Genomic DNA, 16557 nt, shown 5'->3' on the forward strand with positions numbered 1-16557 from the left:
TCTGTCACAAATCTTACCCTGCATTACTAAACAGGATAAATTCCAAAGAACAAGCTATAAAATCCATAAATTCATTACAAAGATTACTGTGTTTAACCAGTTACTCTCCATCCAGATTAGCTGCACTTTACATACATGCCAATTTGAATTACTGAAAAAAAGTTGGCTGACTTGCTTCAGCTGTGTGTTATCATATGATTACATATGCCAGTAAAACAAGCCCATACCTTTCTGTCACAGCAGTTTACTACTGAGCAATGCAGTCTTTTTTGTAATTAATGGAAGTAGTAGCAAACCCGGAATAAGCATATGCAAGAAAGTCTACAGCAATATTCATGGTGTAGTTAGTTGCACAGGGAATAACAACTGAAATAATCTCAAACAGAAATTACTTTGAATTGTAAAAGATAAACTTTATTTTTAGCACCATCTATGAAATCTTAACAGGAGAAATCAAGCTAACATTCTTGGATCCCACATTTCACCTTCATTGTATTTATCTTAATAAATAATACACTTTAAGAAATAATTTGGTTCATGTGAGACGTATCTGAATTGGAACATGTCTCAAGGAGGATGGTGGAAAGAGATTAATCAGAGGAAGGAACAACCACCACTATGAAATGATTTTCACACAGGGCTATTCCCTGAACATTTGAGACTTCTTCAGACACATCTTTGACTCCACAACGTGATCAACATGCAAAGATTTTGAGTATTTGCCAAGAAGTACCAGACACTTTGCACCAAGTTAGTGCACTGAAATGCTGCTCTGACCAAGCAGTGCACATGTAGAAAACCCCGGCAAAACTAGTATAATGTGTGCATACTAGCTCTGCAGAGAATTAACAGTGTCCTTTAGCAGGACTCCTTTTTAAAAAAGAAATCCTGCTAAACACAGTGTATAGTCAATCTACCAATTCACAGTAAATCTGGACAAAAATACAGCATCTCTTGTTATGTATCAGCACGTGCTAAGACCACTGCTGTCCACGATTGTATAAAACTTGTTATGGGGTGTTTTCTGGGGAATGCGGGGACGTGCACAACTTATTATGGGATGGATAGGGAAAGGACTAATGGTGAAAAAGGGAAAGATCAAAACAGACTGTGGAACGAGCAATGGAAAACAGAGGGGAGAAGGGGATAAAAGGTACTACTAGAGTAGGAACAGACTGCTGGTCCGTAAGCTTGTATGACTGAGCCTTGCCTTGATCACCTTGGTTGGTCCAAGATTATGGCAGAATGACAGAAAGCGTCTTGTGATATACAGTAAGAAATGCTTATGCAATTAACTACATCCATAATAAATAAAACCCAAATTGAGCAGCTAGCAGCAACTACTAAAACACACTGGTTTACAACAGAAGTTATATGCCATTATACATTTGGCTCTTTCGACCACAGGAATTTACTATTTATGTTTACTTACATTCTGGGAACCCTAGCTTTCAAGCTTATTCAGCTTCTTTGAAAAACATTTATTTTAATTTTGGAAAATGAAATATCATGAAAAACCCCCTGAAAACTCTCTTGCTCCAGTCAAATATGAAGACAGCTTGCAGAGACACATGAAAAAAATACATATGTTCTAATATTTTCTTTCATTCTAATATCTAATAAATAATGAAGTGCATGACTGGAAATACTTACTGAGCTTGAACTGATATGAATACTTATTTTTTCCTTTGATTGTGTATATCATTTAAAACACAGGACTACAGCTCATTGAAATATGAGAATTTTACTGATGCAGTGCTTATTTATGCATTTCTTTCTACATTAGAGGAACATCAGGCCCCAACTGTCAAACACTTGCTTTTGATTTTAAATTGAGTTTTAAAGAAAAAAGATTAGATTTAATTTGCCACTAACAAACATACCAGATAATTTTATCTTGCTAGTACACACATTGCAATGAAAACAGAAATGCAAGAAAACTGACATACCTTTTCGTTTTCAATTTGCTAAAGTAGAAACAGAAATTGCCATATTTGAATTTGGACACAGAGATTTTTAGTCATAGTTAAGAAATAAAGCTAGTAAATTTAAAATACAGTAAGAAACAACAGTTTGTGAATACTCACCATACTTCTTCTAATGTAGTCTATCGCTTTTTTCATATCCATGCCTGACCAGTTATCAAGCATGTAGCAGATGCAGGAAGCACAGTACACAAACCTCATATCATTCTCACTTCCTTCCAGCACTGCACAGAAACTGAAACAAATGGTTTGGTAATTATACATTGTATAGCCTGTTACATCAGAAAATATGAGAAGCAGTTTGAGGAATTCTGTAATTTTTACTTTAAAAATTAGTTACTTCTATTTACATTATTCCCATAAATATAACCCAAAGCTATGCTACATTTTCTTTCTAGAAGATGTGATTCTAACTAAGCCAAGTAAAATGAATATAACTATTAACATTCAGGGGCCTTTAAAGGGTGATTTTATCTCCAGCAATGTAGTGACACCTGTCTTTAGTTATTCAAAGATGTTAATGCTTAGAGTCTTTCACCTATCACAGTATATACTCATGTATGAGTTACCATTTTAACATTTACTGTTTTGGGCAGAATTCTTTGCCTTTCTAGAAATCTTACTAGCTGTCAAGGCTTTCTCTCCTGAGTGCAACTCCATCATCAGTTTCCCATGTATGTATAAATGTAACTGTGATCACTACCATTTCTAATACAAATGGTGAAAGTTACCTTCAAACCAGTTTTTATTTTTTATAGCGACCATCTTTTCAAACTCTACGAACATTTTAAAATTTTATCTGGGTTGTCTAGATAAAATATTATGCTCTCTCAGCCTCAAAATTAAGATGGATACTGTGATTTGGATGCCTGTATCAGCAATAGTGTGGCCAGCAGGGCCAGGGCAGTGATCATCCCCCTGTAATGGGCACTGGTGAGGCCACACCTTGAATCCTGTGTTCAGTTCTGGGCCCGTCATTACAAGACAGACATTGAGGTGCTGGAGAGTGTCACAGCTTGGTGTCATCAGCAAACTTGCTGAGGGTGCACTAGATCCCACTGTCCATGTCTCTGACAAAAGATGTTAAACAGCACTGATCCCAACACCAGCCCCTGAGGAACACCACTTGCCACTTATCTCCACTTGGACATCAAGCCATTGACCATTATCTTTGAGTGTGACCATCCAGCCAATTCCTCATCCACCACTCTATGATACTCTCTCTTTGACCCTGCAATTCAGCTATGTTCCCCATTATCTTCTTGGATAGAAGAGCCTCCAGCATTTACTGGGAGATACTCCTAACCTCAACGGTGCCAGGCCCTACTCTCTGCAGCTCTGATAAGGGATGAACTCCATTGCTCTCTGGATATGGCACAGGACATTCTGTGAAACCAGGACACTTGTTAACAGGTGCCAGTACTGTGGTTTACAATCTTGCTCTATCCTCAGCTGACAACTGCACTCTGTGTTATCCAGATACTTCAAATCAGATTCAGCTAGGTCAGGTATAATTAAAATACACACATTTATTAATAATGTAAAAGAAGAAAATTAGTTTTGTTTGTTTCTTCACATCTTTCTTTTATTAACTAAGATGAGCGTACTTTGTAGTAGGGTAACACCACAGAAATGTGTCTTTGCCTCTCTGAGCTTGATGTTTCCATTTAGACAAGATACTAGCTTGAGTTCTGGTCTTCACACATTTTCCCCCTTTGGGACAGTAAAAGCAGTTTTCACAGACATGAAAATGTCTGACTCTCTAGAAAGTATGCCATTCCTCCTGCCAAAATAACAATTCTGTACCAGGGCAAAGCACTCTCCCCATGAAGGCTAGCTGACACTCTTAAACAGGGAATATGGAACATAGGATTATGTGTAAGAGTTACCAGTCTGTACATTAAAACCACACAAAATACAGACATGTAGAAGAAGTTAACTGCATGTAGCTTATTACTGTAATCAGGCAACATGACAAGTAACCCCTTCAAGATACTAGTGCATCCTGAACAATAAACACAGGTGATGTACAATACAAATGCTCACCGCCCGCTAACCAATACCCAGCCTGACCCAAGCAGCCACTGGTCCCTTCCAGGTAACTACTCCCAGTTTATATACTGGGCATGATGGTGCTGTGGTATGGAATACCTCTTTGGCTAGTTTGGGTCAGGTGGCCTGACTCTGCTCCCTCCTGGCTTCTTGTGCCCCTCCTCACTGGCAGAGCATGAGAGACTGAAAAGTCACCAATTTAGACTAAGCACTACTTAGCAACAACTGAAATGTCAGTGAGTTATCAGCACTGTTCTCAGACTAAAGCCAAAATGTAGCACTGTGCTAACTACTAGGAAGAAAAATAACTTTATCCCAGCTGAAACCAAGACAGTGATATATAACCACCTGACCAAAACAAAAGCTTTCTTTACTAATAAAGAGTGACAGCTATTTCATTGAGAAGTGAAAGATAATTCTTTCAGTAACAGCATTTCTATAATGCTGCATTTCTTAAAGTATTATTTCAAAAGTGACATTCAGTAAAATTTAACATGGACTGATCACGTGCACTAGAAGAATTTTTCATTAGCTACCAGCTTCAGCCTGCACTAAAACAAAATTAAAAAACCCAACCACCAACAGAAGTAGATCAAAGAGTATACCATCTATTAAAAATATACAAAAAAGGACAGATCTCACAATGAAGTTTAATGATGCATTCCTACTGTAACTAGTATTTAGGCTAATTCAGCTTGTATATTGATTATCTTGAATCTCTCAAATCTAAAGCCCATCCTCTCACAAAGCTGAGCAAATACAGCAATGTTCCAGGTCCTGCAACAGCCAGAGAATATTAACACAGAAAATATCAGTTATTCGAAGGACAGAGCAGAAAACCTACCATCCTCAAGACATACACCAATCCATTATCTTCCCAGTAATAAGCATCTAGATTTGTAAGCAAATACTGTCATTCTCCAATATGAAAGCAAAGTGCTGTCCAGTCCTGTAAACTGGCACGTGTTCTATGACTGACACTGATCACCCACCAAAGTATTTTCTAACAGAAAGAAAAGATTACATAGCTACTTTCACAAAAAACATGTTTCTTATGTTTCATTCCACATCTGGGTTTTCTATTTATCTTCCAGAGAGTTGCAGAATATAAAATCTTTTACCTTCCATCCTCCAGCTGGAGAGCTCTCAGTCCTGCCAGTATGGCATCTTTATTTACTCTACTTAAATCATCTCCAAGAATAACCAGACATGACAGACCTGTGTAAGTCATTGCTATATGCCCGCTATCATAGGGGTGAGACAAACCTGGACCCTAGAAAAAAGGGAGGAAAAATAAAAATATAGAAACATCATAAGACCTTATGTTACAGTAAAGCATTAAAAAAAAAAAATAATTAAAAAAGAAGAGATCGACAAAGTTTTCTTCCCTTCACTCATTATGGCTGAACTACAGGCATTCCACACAGCTTTTCTAATGAAACTAAGCTACGGCACCGCTCTGCCACCCCTGTAAACAGTCAGTCAGTAGAAGCTTTGGAAGAAAGCTTTGCCAACAGTACTATTTATTAAGAGTTAAGCAAAGAGATGGGATGTGTTTGTCCTGACACTGAGCATTAGCTTCCTGGAAGCTGGGTAAGCACTGTGAAGTAGCCAAACCTCTGGAGATACCTTCACCAAAGATTATAAAATCTCATAATCTACAAGTAGAAAGCAGTGTGAGGGATTATAAGTAATCTCTCTGTCAACTGAAGCAATACCAAACTAGCCTCTCATCTACTTTCATCTCTATTCTAAAACAACATCCAGAGCTTAAACGAAGTATTTACACAGCAAATAATGTCAAGAGAAGCGAAAATAGAGTTGTATGCTGACTAGACATGCTACAGAAATCACTATAATGTGCAAGGGGATTGATACAGCTGTGTTAAATTACTAGTTTTCATTCTGATATTTTATAGGCACTGTACCACTGTATCCTGGACTGTACCACTTCACAAAAACAGAAACCACATGTAACAAGATGACTCTGGATACTTGGGATGGCTCAATCTGGAGCAACTAGAAGACAGCTATTTTGAACAGGATAAAAGCTATTTCAGTACTGAGTAGTAGAGACAAGTTTTTAAGTCACACTTTACTCGCATTATTGCCTAGTCAGTTGCTTCTTTATTTTGCAATTCATCCTATAAACACATTCAAAAAGCAGGATGAAATCTAATTTATGATTATGTTCTGTGTAATTGGTATTCTTCAGACAAGTCATGCTTATTTCCAAAACCAAAAAGCTTTGCTTCTAGTAAGAAATTGGGAGAAAAATACTGGAAGATTACCCAGTAGACAGCAAGGGACTGTTCTCACGCCAGGGAAACAAACACAGTTGGGAAAGGGAGGCAAAAAACAAAGTGAAAATGGCTGTAGCAGCACTGAAAAACCTCTAGCTGGGCAAACAAGAGGAAAAAAGGAGTGCTGAAAGCTGCACCTCCTCTCCCTCACCTCCAGCCCAGGATCTCTGTTGAGTAGGGGCACCAGTCTCAACAGCTCCCACTCCTACCCCTAAGCTCCCAGTGCCCCTGTCACTGTCTCCTGCCCCGCACATCCAGCCACAGACACACCATCACACAGTGATGGGAAGCTGGCAGGGACCTCTGGGACTGATATGGACCAAACCCCTGCTCAAGCAGGGTTACACAGAGCCAGCTGCCCGGGACCTTTTGAGTATGTCCAAGATGCAGACTCCACTACCTAGGCCACTACAGGCCTGTGCCTGTACTCAGTCACCATCACAGTGAAAGTGTCTTCTAATGTCCAGAGGAAACTGCCTGTGTTTCAGTGTGTGCCCTCTGCCTCTGGTCCTGTCACTAGGCACCACTGAAAAGAGCCTGTCTCCATTCTCCTTACAGCTTCCCTGAAGGTATTTATAAATACACTGACATGACGCCCCAGAGCCTTCTCTTCTCCAGGCTGAACAGTCCCAGGTCTCTCAGCCTTCCTTGTAGCAGAGGTGAACCAATCCTTGACAGACTTCCCCATGAAGCATGCAACAGATGCAGGACAGCTACTTCCTCAAATAGCTTAGAAAAATCTACTGCAGTCATGAAACATGTTTTTCTAACTTTAGTGGATGACAGGCTCTAATCCCAGAAGGAAAAACTTGGCCTATCACTCAAACTTTAAGGATTTCTAATTAATCAAAACAAAAAATCTTTTCACAATACCTTCCCCTTGGAAATTTTATTATAAGCAGCTTAACCCTTTTGAGGCATTAACTTACTTAAAATATAACATTCTGCACAAAAAATCCAGACATATAGGGTGACACGAATTTGCCCTAACAAAGAAGTATTCAGTTTAATGTAATTAATTACTAATTTTAAGCAAAGCATATCTCTTGTTCAAAAAGCCAGTTTTGAAACAGTTCTTGCCCTAAAACAATTCTCTATATCTGTAGCTAAAGCTTGGCACATATTTTGTCAAACAGAATACAAGACACTGTAGCTGATGAAAAATTCCCAGAAAGGTTCTTAATGTTAGGACCAACCACTATAAAACGTCCCGGTAGTTCCCATCAGCAGCTACCAAAGAAAAAGAAGTTTTTAAACATCTGTGTAATTGAAATTAAACTGGATTAAGAAGAACACTTGATTTCTTCCTACTTGGAAGTACAGAAGATGCCTCTGTTTCACACAAACACACTGAAAATGCCAGAGTGTGCAAATCAATGTTAACTCTTCACCACTGCTGTTTACACACTTTAACAGGTAGTTCAACTCCAATCAACAGACATCAGGAATGACTGAACAGTAATAGACAATAGTGAAAGAGTTTGACTTTACATTTGAAAAAGTAATTTCCAGAGGAAGATTACATTCGCTAAGCAAGGAAGGTTTATTCTAAGGATATTCAGACTTGCTTTTTAAAACTGTGTTTAGGAAAACTACCCAGATGTTCTAAATACTACAAGTGTGCTTGGACGTTCAGGAAGTTTTCTATGGCATCTGTAGTTCTCAAATAACATTCTCTTTCAAGTGACGATTTTTCACACAATGTCTACATAAACTAAAAATTCCCACTTCACAAGATTTTATTTTTTAAAAAAATTGTAATTTTCTATACGCATGCTAATGCCATGTAAAGCTTCGGTAGCCTACAAGCAGGTTTAAATAACTGGGCCCCTTACTTTTAATGAATTCTGTATTTTAGTATTTCTATTACAATATTACTTGCTGCAGTAAAAACAAAGTGTGATAACCACATATACTGTATGGTCATGAAACTAAGTAATACCATCCTCCCAAAACAAATTGTATCAATCACTACAGTATCCAAAGTAAAAATTCTAAATATATTTCATTTTCTATGCAAACATTTCAAAATGTAGCGGTAGCACACTGCTTTTCCCAGAACAGGGTTTCAGCAGTTCCAGAGCTATACACAATTTTGCAGGTCTGGTAGTTTTAATAAAGACCATGCATGAACTATGCTTGAATGATGAATATATAGAGCAAACAATGGTATCTGTTGCCTGCACATACAATCAGCTTAAAGTTATTTTAAGAACAGCAGAAGTTATATCTCTAAAACTGGCACCAAGAAAGCTATTAAACTGTGGATGGATTGTTAAACACAGACTGAACAACCAGAAGAAATATATTTAATCTAGCAAGGATATGTCTACATGAAGGAGTAATGCAACAGGAGCAGGTCTGGAGGGCAGAACAGTAGGTGCTGAGGTACCAGTGCCTACACCATATGCATCTCACAATCCATGCCAGCTGTAGCCTGGCTCCATGGGTGAGCAGCCCACTCATGAAGAAGTTCACTCAGAATGCAGCTTCTGGTTTAGTCTGATTTAAAAGGGGCCTGGTTTGTACGTCTCACTCTTTTGGAGAAAGTACATTAAACTGCTCTTACCAAGTGCCCTCTACTGATCTGAAGTAATGCACTGGTGCAGAGAGTGTCAGAGGAGACAACAACGGTGATATGGCCCGGCCCTGTTCTCTCTTACAATTCACTTATTTAAGTAAGTATGGTCTGTAAGGTACACAGTAAACAGATTAACTTGGATACTGGTGACAGAGTGAAACAGTTCTGCTATATGGGTGTTACCATCATGGTCTTCACAATCTGAGCCTTCCTTAAAAGACCTGATGCTGAAAGATGCAAGGTAAGGGGAAGCTTTCAAACATTTAAATCTGTTTCAGTGACATGGTAATGTTCCCTACCACGTAATACAGAACAGCTATTTAAATATAACTCATGATCACCAACAATTCCCACTGACCACTGCAAAGACAGCCAGGAAACTCCCTCTGCTGCAAAAACATTGGTAAGATCTCTCCAAACATTTACAAAGAATACTAGTAACCATACTCCTAAACATACTTCTACACAACCAGAGTGCCACTTTGAAAAAACCTTATTCTCACACCTGGCACCAGTGTTACAAACATGGATTGTTTCATCCTTGAGAAAATACAGTGTATTGGCAACACAAATCATACCTTTTTTCCCCAAGTAAAAGCACATGTTATTTACTGCAATCTTACACAGAAGTTCCAGGTATTCAATCCAGCCCCTAAAACTGTTTCATAACACTTTAGAGATTGAAAAGACCTAAGCCCGTATCTTCCCCTCTAAAGTAAAAAGCTAGTTTAAACTCCAGTAACATTGGATCAGACAGACTGCAGAACCTGGAGCCATTTCAGAAAATAATTGTTACCCTATTTTAAATGATTCATATTTAAATGCAGTGACAGAAGCAGCCCTCTGCCTTCACTTACAGTTAAGACTGTTAAGGCTTGTTATGGCTGTGAGTGTTGAGTTGGTCACATGGATAAAGTTTTGCTCACTTTTCCTACAGTCCCAAAGAGCTGCATAGACACTACATTCAAGCACTGAAACGGTAACAGCTAAAAAAACCCAACAAACCCCAAACCAAAAGAGCTATCCTGGTAATATTTAGTAAAGTTGGAAATTGTAACATATCCCTTGCTTTTTTCTATTATTTTGGAGACAGAAGAGATTTGGAGACCTCCAGGATGGCATCTTCTCAGAGTTCAAGAATGAAATCACTGGAGTGGCATGTAATAAACAGTAACTGTCAATGCAAATCCAAAATGCTTATAGGCTTTTCCAAAAATTGTTTTTCGAGAGAGAGATTTAATGGAACATTTTAAAATTATGAATAAAGAAAAATAATAAGACCTTAAACATAATTCAAAGTGGATTACCAAGTTTTTCTTTTTCTGAGTAATTTCAGAACATTTTAGGGCAATAATACTGAAAACACTTTAAATCTTTGTATGCTGATAAATCAAGCAGATCCGATCTCTCTAAAGCAGATGCAATGAAAAAAGTAGTGCAATGCCTGAACAAAAAGCATGTCCATCTGTGAAGTTTTCTAAAGATAATGGCCCTGTAGGTAATTGCTGCAAGCTATCTGATTCCATGCCTCTGTCCCTTCTGCAGATTGGCTAACACATTACAAGACACCAATGGGCTGCAACACATTTCTTAAAAAGAAAATATTTAAGTATGGAAGTTAAGAGTTAAAGTAAAACACCAGAAAATGCTGGGAAGGGATAATGATGCTTTGACGATCTTATGGACTATCTGTCTTCAGGGACCTTTGCAAGATCTCAAACTACATCCAGAACTTGCTCTTCAAGCTTTATGCACTGGGGAAGATTTGAATAAGGTTCTTAAAAGAATGCACCACATGGCACTGACCCAGATCTTTGAGGAAACATGACTGATACATTTTTGATATCTCAGGTTGGTAAAACTATGTCTTCATTCATTTTATAATGCTGTTATGCCACAATAATAGCGTAAGAACCTCAGCTTCCTTAGGTGACTTATCAAAGAAAAACATCTTCCTTTTGAGTAAAACCATTCTTTTTCTTACACAACTAAACTAAAATTTTTATCTACTATTTTGTCTTTCAACTTTAACAAAGCATCCCAGTAAGTCACCACTACAGATTCCAAACTGGCTTAGGTTTTAAGTAGAAGTATTCCTGTTTTCAAGCTCATCAGACAGTTGGATTGCCAACTACAATTGTCAATTGCAAATAAAACAGAGGTTGAATTCATCTTGCTACTACAGTATGAGCACACTGCAGACACCATCTGTAGTGTAAACCAGGATAAATACCAAAGCAAATTAAGAGACAAATTACCTTCCTTGTCATGTGCAGCCATAGCACCCCACGTAGAGATGTAAAGAACCCTCCTCACAATTATTTTTGCCTTGTTAGAAAGTGGTACCCCTGAATACTACTGCTAGGAGTACTTGGATAACTTGCTACACAAAAAGGCATAAGCAATTATTACTCCAATGTAGATTAACATTCCCACAAATTACTCAGAAGCATGAAGGCCAAAACAGGCTGCTGTGCTACCTTCACAGTCACATTAGTTCAACATTTTTTACACACATTTTTAGGGTCATTAGTGTATCAGATGTCTATCCTTTCTTTCAATTTCAGATCCCAAGATTCATTCCTTCATATTTGAAAGCTTGGTACAAAAATCAAATACTTGGTGATTCATTAGTGGTCTTGCAGATTCTTCATCCACTCTTTGGTGAGATTTAACTTCTCACTTTTAAATACTGCATAGAACTACTGTACCTTTCACAGTCCTTCCTGCACACTGGCCTCTACTTTCCTCTTCTAATCCCATCACACCTGTATACCTTCTTTAGCAGCCTCTGCTAACCTCCTTTTTCTCTTGTATTAAGAGCACTTTCTTTCTGCATACAGATACAATTTGCTTGAACCTCACTTCCACAGACTTCAAAGCACTCTCTCCTATGGTCAAGAAAAATTAGGATGAGCAGAGACTTGCCTATGTTCGAGCAGATACGTCTGTTTCATCACATGAAGGCAAATACTGAAGAACAGTGTATTAAGCACCACTTAACATGGAGGTTTTATGCCCTTCTCTAGCAGATGATACTCTTGAGGTAGAGAAGTTTCCCTACTTCAGTAACACCAGAGAATGGGGAAAGTGCACTGAGACAACTCCTAGTTTGTAGGTCAACTTTTTCTCTGCCCTGGAAACTCAAGTGGTACCATTTCAGTATGTTTCTTATACATGTTTCTTAAAAGCTCTGCAATCATTTTGGTGTGTTAAGTTAAAAAATCCCCGCTTTCTAGGTATTCCATGAGTATGCAGTTAATATTATAAAAAAACGCACAAAAACATTTATTGTCTATCTAAAAATATTTCGCACATGTACACATATTCTCAATTAACTGACCTTGGAGGGACTGAATGGCATCCCCAAATATGAAGAGCCTCTGAATCCACAGCGATCCAAATTTGATCCTGGAAAAGATAAAAAAATAAAGACTCAACTAGCTTGTTTTGCTGAAACACTCATTATAAAATAATAATTCTCTAGCCAAGATTAAGACCTGTTAGTTCAACACTACTGACAGTATTACTATAGTTTGCATGTGTCTTTCAGTATATTCCCAAATTTGGTTTGTTATCACTCTAACAAAAAAAAAACCCCAAACAAAACAACATGCAAAGTTGATTCTGCTGTAATGACAAAGCAACAGATTACTTTGATTTGGTGGAAATAGAGTGTTCATATCAGCACAAAACTGTCTTCCACGATTGCCAACCCTCTCCCCCCGCCCAAAAAAAAACCCAAAAAAACCCAACAACAACAAAAAAAAACAAAAGAAAAAAAGAAGTGATTGCTCCTCTGGAAAAGTGCCCAGAGCCAAAGTTTACAGATTTTTCTCCTGTCTGGACTCCTGCCTGGTAATACCATCGGTTCCCAAGCACAGTTGTTTTAAGATACTTTGCAACATGTAAAAGGACAACAAACCATTGTGGTTGTGAGCCACCACTGATCTAACTCAGTATTGTCAGAATGAAATAGTTAATATGATGTGAAAGGTAAATTTTCAGTTGGAGCCATTTTTATCTCACCCAAAACAAGATGGTACAAGAGGTTGTAGCTATCAAACAATTCTGCTAGTGATTCAGTATAATTTAAATGTGTCACAATAACTGAGCATCCAACATAAAGAAGTGTGCAGCACACACTGTCTAGAAATAAGTATGGGTTTGCAGGGCTCAAATCTGCTTCTGCATGGCAAAAAACGTAATTACTTTATTCCTCAGTCTCTGAAAGTAAGTCTAATGAGTACCACAGTTCAACGCCACTTGGGTGTTTTTATATTTTCTCCCTTTCTCTCCCACCACCCATCCACTCCTCAGTTCTTCAGCCTTTAATCATGCAGATTAAGGAAAATTGCACCACACTAACCAAAAATAGTTATAAAGCCGAAAGTCCTAAAAACATCACTATGAAATGTGGTCTACCAGTTCTGGTGTCATTTATCAGCATGTTGGCTTCTAATTTTAAATACATTTTGCATGTATGCAACATTTAAACTAGAAGCTCTTATTAGTCTAAGTACTTCGGCTTCATTAAAGTATGCAAGCTAGTTTCTCTATCAAACAAGTTTTGGATCTAATTTACATGGAGTGAATCACTTGCAATTCTCTACTTTTCCCACCTTTCAAACAAAAGTACTTTTTAGTGACATTACTGGTGTAACGAAGGTCATTTTAACCTGCACTGAAACTGGTAAGCTATAGTCATATCCAAACAGAAAGAATATCTGTAGGAAAAAGAAAAAAAAGGCAAAAAAAAAGCATCACAGCTGTTACATTCTGTTATAATCTAAATCTTCTCAGCAGAGAACATTTCTGTTTTGTGCCTGGAGTTAAAGACTTGATTTTCATGTTGCAACAGATTCTGAAATGTACAATAAATATTAGTCCTGAGAGACACTGGCCCAAGAGCAGCACAATATGAAAAATGGCACAAAGTAAATGAATCAATAAGAAGAGAACTAGAATTCCTACTTCTTAAAAACCAGATTTCCTAGGTGACATTGTGGAAAGATCACCATTCACCTGGCCCATTTTCGATAAAAATGAATCTGTCTTAAATGCTACAAAATTCAGTTTGAAACAGCACTAATATGGAAACCCTTCACCCAGAAAACAGTTGCTACCCTACCAGCACACACTTGTTCTGCCCTGCTGCAAATTAAACCATGTTACAATTAGGACAGCTCGGTGGTCAAACAACTCAGCTGTTAGTTGCTAGATAGAAGGAGTGATCCCAGAAAGACTGATTCCCATCACTGCACTTTTAGGCTGTAGCTTGTAATTCATTATCAAGGTACCAAGGTAGAAACAGCAGTATGAAAGCCAACTGCTCAGGTTAGTGTGGTTTTAGTGGGTCACTTTGATTGGCTTCTGACTTGGCAGCTACTCTGAAAAAAGAGATTAAAATAAAGTACATGAATGAAATCATGTTACTGTTACTTGCTTTAGCTGTTCAATGTTCATGTAATATTTAAAACTTTTCTTGTACTACGAAACTACTACTAACTAAACTGGTATTTTTTAACTAAAACCAGATGACTCTGGCACATTGACGTCATGTCTCAATTGGTGCTTTTTAGCCTCCTCTGAACATACAAGTTCAAAAACAAATGGGAACCAAAAGGGAACTGGGGAAAACCCACTGTCTTTCAGTTTATGCACATCACCTCATCTTCAGTGAAACTGGTTCTATGATTTTTGTAAAAGTACTTGTACTTCTTACCTTACATAACAGCTTAGTAGAGCTAATCAAGCTTTTGCCTACTTTCCTGAACCACAATCAGCTTGTCAGAATCAGAACTAGAATTAGAAATTAAACATACTCTAATTAAAAGGATATGATCACAGTTTATGCCACAGAATCACAAAACAGGGTTGGAACGGACCTTAGGAGATCATCCTTAAGAGACCATGGGCAGGGACACCTTCCATTAGATCAGGTTGCTCCAAGCCCGTCCAACCTGGCCTTAAACACTGACAGAGATGGGGCAGCCACGGCTTCTCTGGGCAACCTGTGCTAGCACCTCACCACTCCCACAGGGAAGAATTTTTTCTTACTGTCTAACCTAAATCTCCCCTCTTTCAGTGTGAAGCCATCCGCCCTTGTCCTGTCACTACATGCTCTTGTAAAAAGTCCGTCTCCAGCTTCCTATGGGCTCCCTCTCTTGTAGGTCTCTCATAAAAAATTGTTGGAGGGACTAGTTCAGCTTCAGAACAGCCTGCTGAAGCACCAAGTATAGCTGCAGTTATGAAATGGTACCACCTAGTGTTCACTTTCAGAGTTAAGCATATTTAAACACTGAAAGAGCTTAAAACAGTGCAAAAAATAAACCTTTCATCAACTGCTGCATGACTACTGCATGTTGACCAAAACACATGTGGAAAAACTTTTCACATCCAACTAAAGAAAATTAACCCTTTTCCTAAACCAAAAGACTCCACACTTAAATCAAGAGCTGAGACCTTCCCGTGTATAAAGCCACATACGTGTGTGTAGGTCAGAAAGTCCTTAAAACATGTAACAGAGCTTCAAGTGATGACCACAGATGGTTTATCCTGGCAGCTCTCTTGTTACAGACAGGACGTTCTAGTTATTTATCTTTTATGATTTGTCTTGCATGGGAAGATTGATAACTTTTACCATTGCTTCGTCCCATTCAGGTTACCAATGTGTTCCTCTCATTCCAAGGCTTTTCTCATTTTGCCAAGTACAGGCAGAAGCAGGCTCACACACATCTCTCAAATCTTAACATAAAAAGTCACAGCTTTAAACACAGGCTGACACAGTGGTACATCCAGACAAAAGTAAGCATAAACAATTCTTACTGAACTAGGGCTAAAAAAATAATTATTCTTATAACTCAAAGCAGTAGAATGCGTCACAAAATGCGAAGTTGCATTCTCTAAAATCAAAGTCCATTACACATTTAGTTAAACACTTCATATATAGCCACTGAAGAAGGTTATGTTGGAAGTAAATTAATATTTTTGCTGAAGAAATTCATGATCAGAAAGATCACATGTAACACTGATCTCAAAAACCAGGCAATTACATTTTATCCATTTTCTTCAGTACTGACACACAAGTAAAGAAGAATCATTACTAATCATTTAAATTTAGACTTTGACAGAAGGAAGTTTTAGGTCCTGCCTGTAGTGTAATGGTTTTCAGCCTGCTGTGCATGGGTCTTAGGGGTCCAGACCCACAAATGAAATATATGTCTCAGCTCTCCGTTTGTTGGCACTCCTTCGTACAGCAAAGCTAGTGAAGCATCCTGCTGCCAAACAGTACAATCTTCTCCTCTCCCTTACTAGGCTGGCACTGGCATTAGCACTCCCAGCCAACACAATTCATCAGCACAACACAAAGCTAACCTTCTGTTAGACAAATAAATGCACACTTTATGCCACTTCAACAAGCTAAAGCAGCTCTCAAACAGGGCAAAACACATACCAGTGTTGCTGTGGGGGAGGATGGTGGATGAATGGCTAACAAGCGTGTCTCCACTGTCTGTAGTTAGATTACTTGAGCACAGAGCCAAGAGTTGCACCTGAAGTCAAAATAAATTGGAAATTCTGTCTAGGAGCTGCTTTATGAGAAGAAAAATAGTAAAGGTCTGACACAACGATAATC

The 16557-nt window shown here is 38.2% G+C and overlaps 1 protein-coding gene across 1 annotated transcript; it reads right to left on the minus strand.

Annotated features, from left to right (window-relative positions):
* Positions 1-2087: 2087 nt before the first annotated feature.
* Positions 2088-12332, minus strand: LOC104401986 (geranylgeranyl transferase type-1 subunit beta-like; the record flags this gene model as incomplete). The annotated part of the gene is made up of 3 exons (XM_010009740.1): positions 2088-2220; positions 5159-5310; positions 12265-12332. Coding segments are annotated over 3 exons (353 nt in total), but the record flags the coding sequence as incomplete, so codon positions are not given.
* Positions 12333-16557: the final 4225 nt, after the last annotated feature.

This window comes from Nestor notabilis, unplaced genomic scaffold, assembly GCF_000696875.1.
Source record: "Nestor notabilis isolate BGI_N333 unplaced genomic scaffold, ASM69687v1 scaffold802, whole genome shotgun sequence".
Taxonomy (NCBI): Eukaryota; Metazoa; Chordata; class Aves; order Psittaciformes; family Psittacidae; genus Nestor; species Nestor notabilis.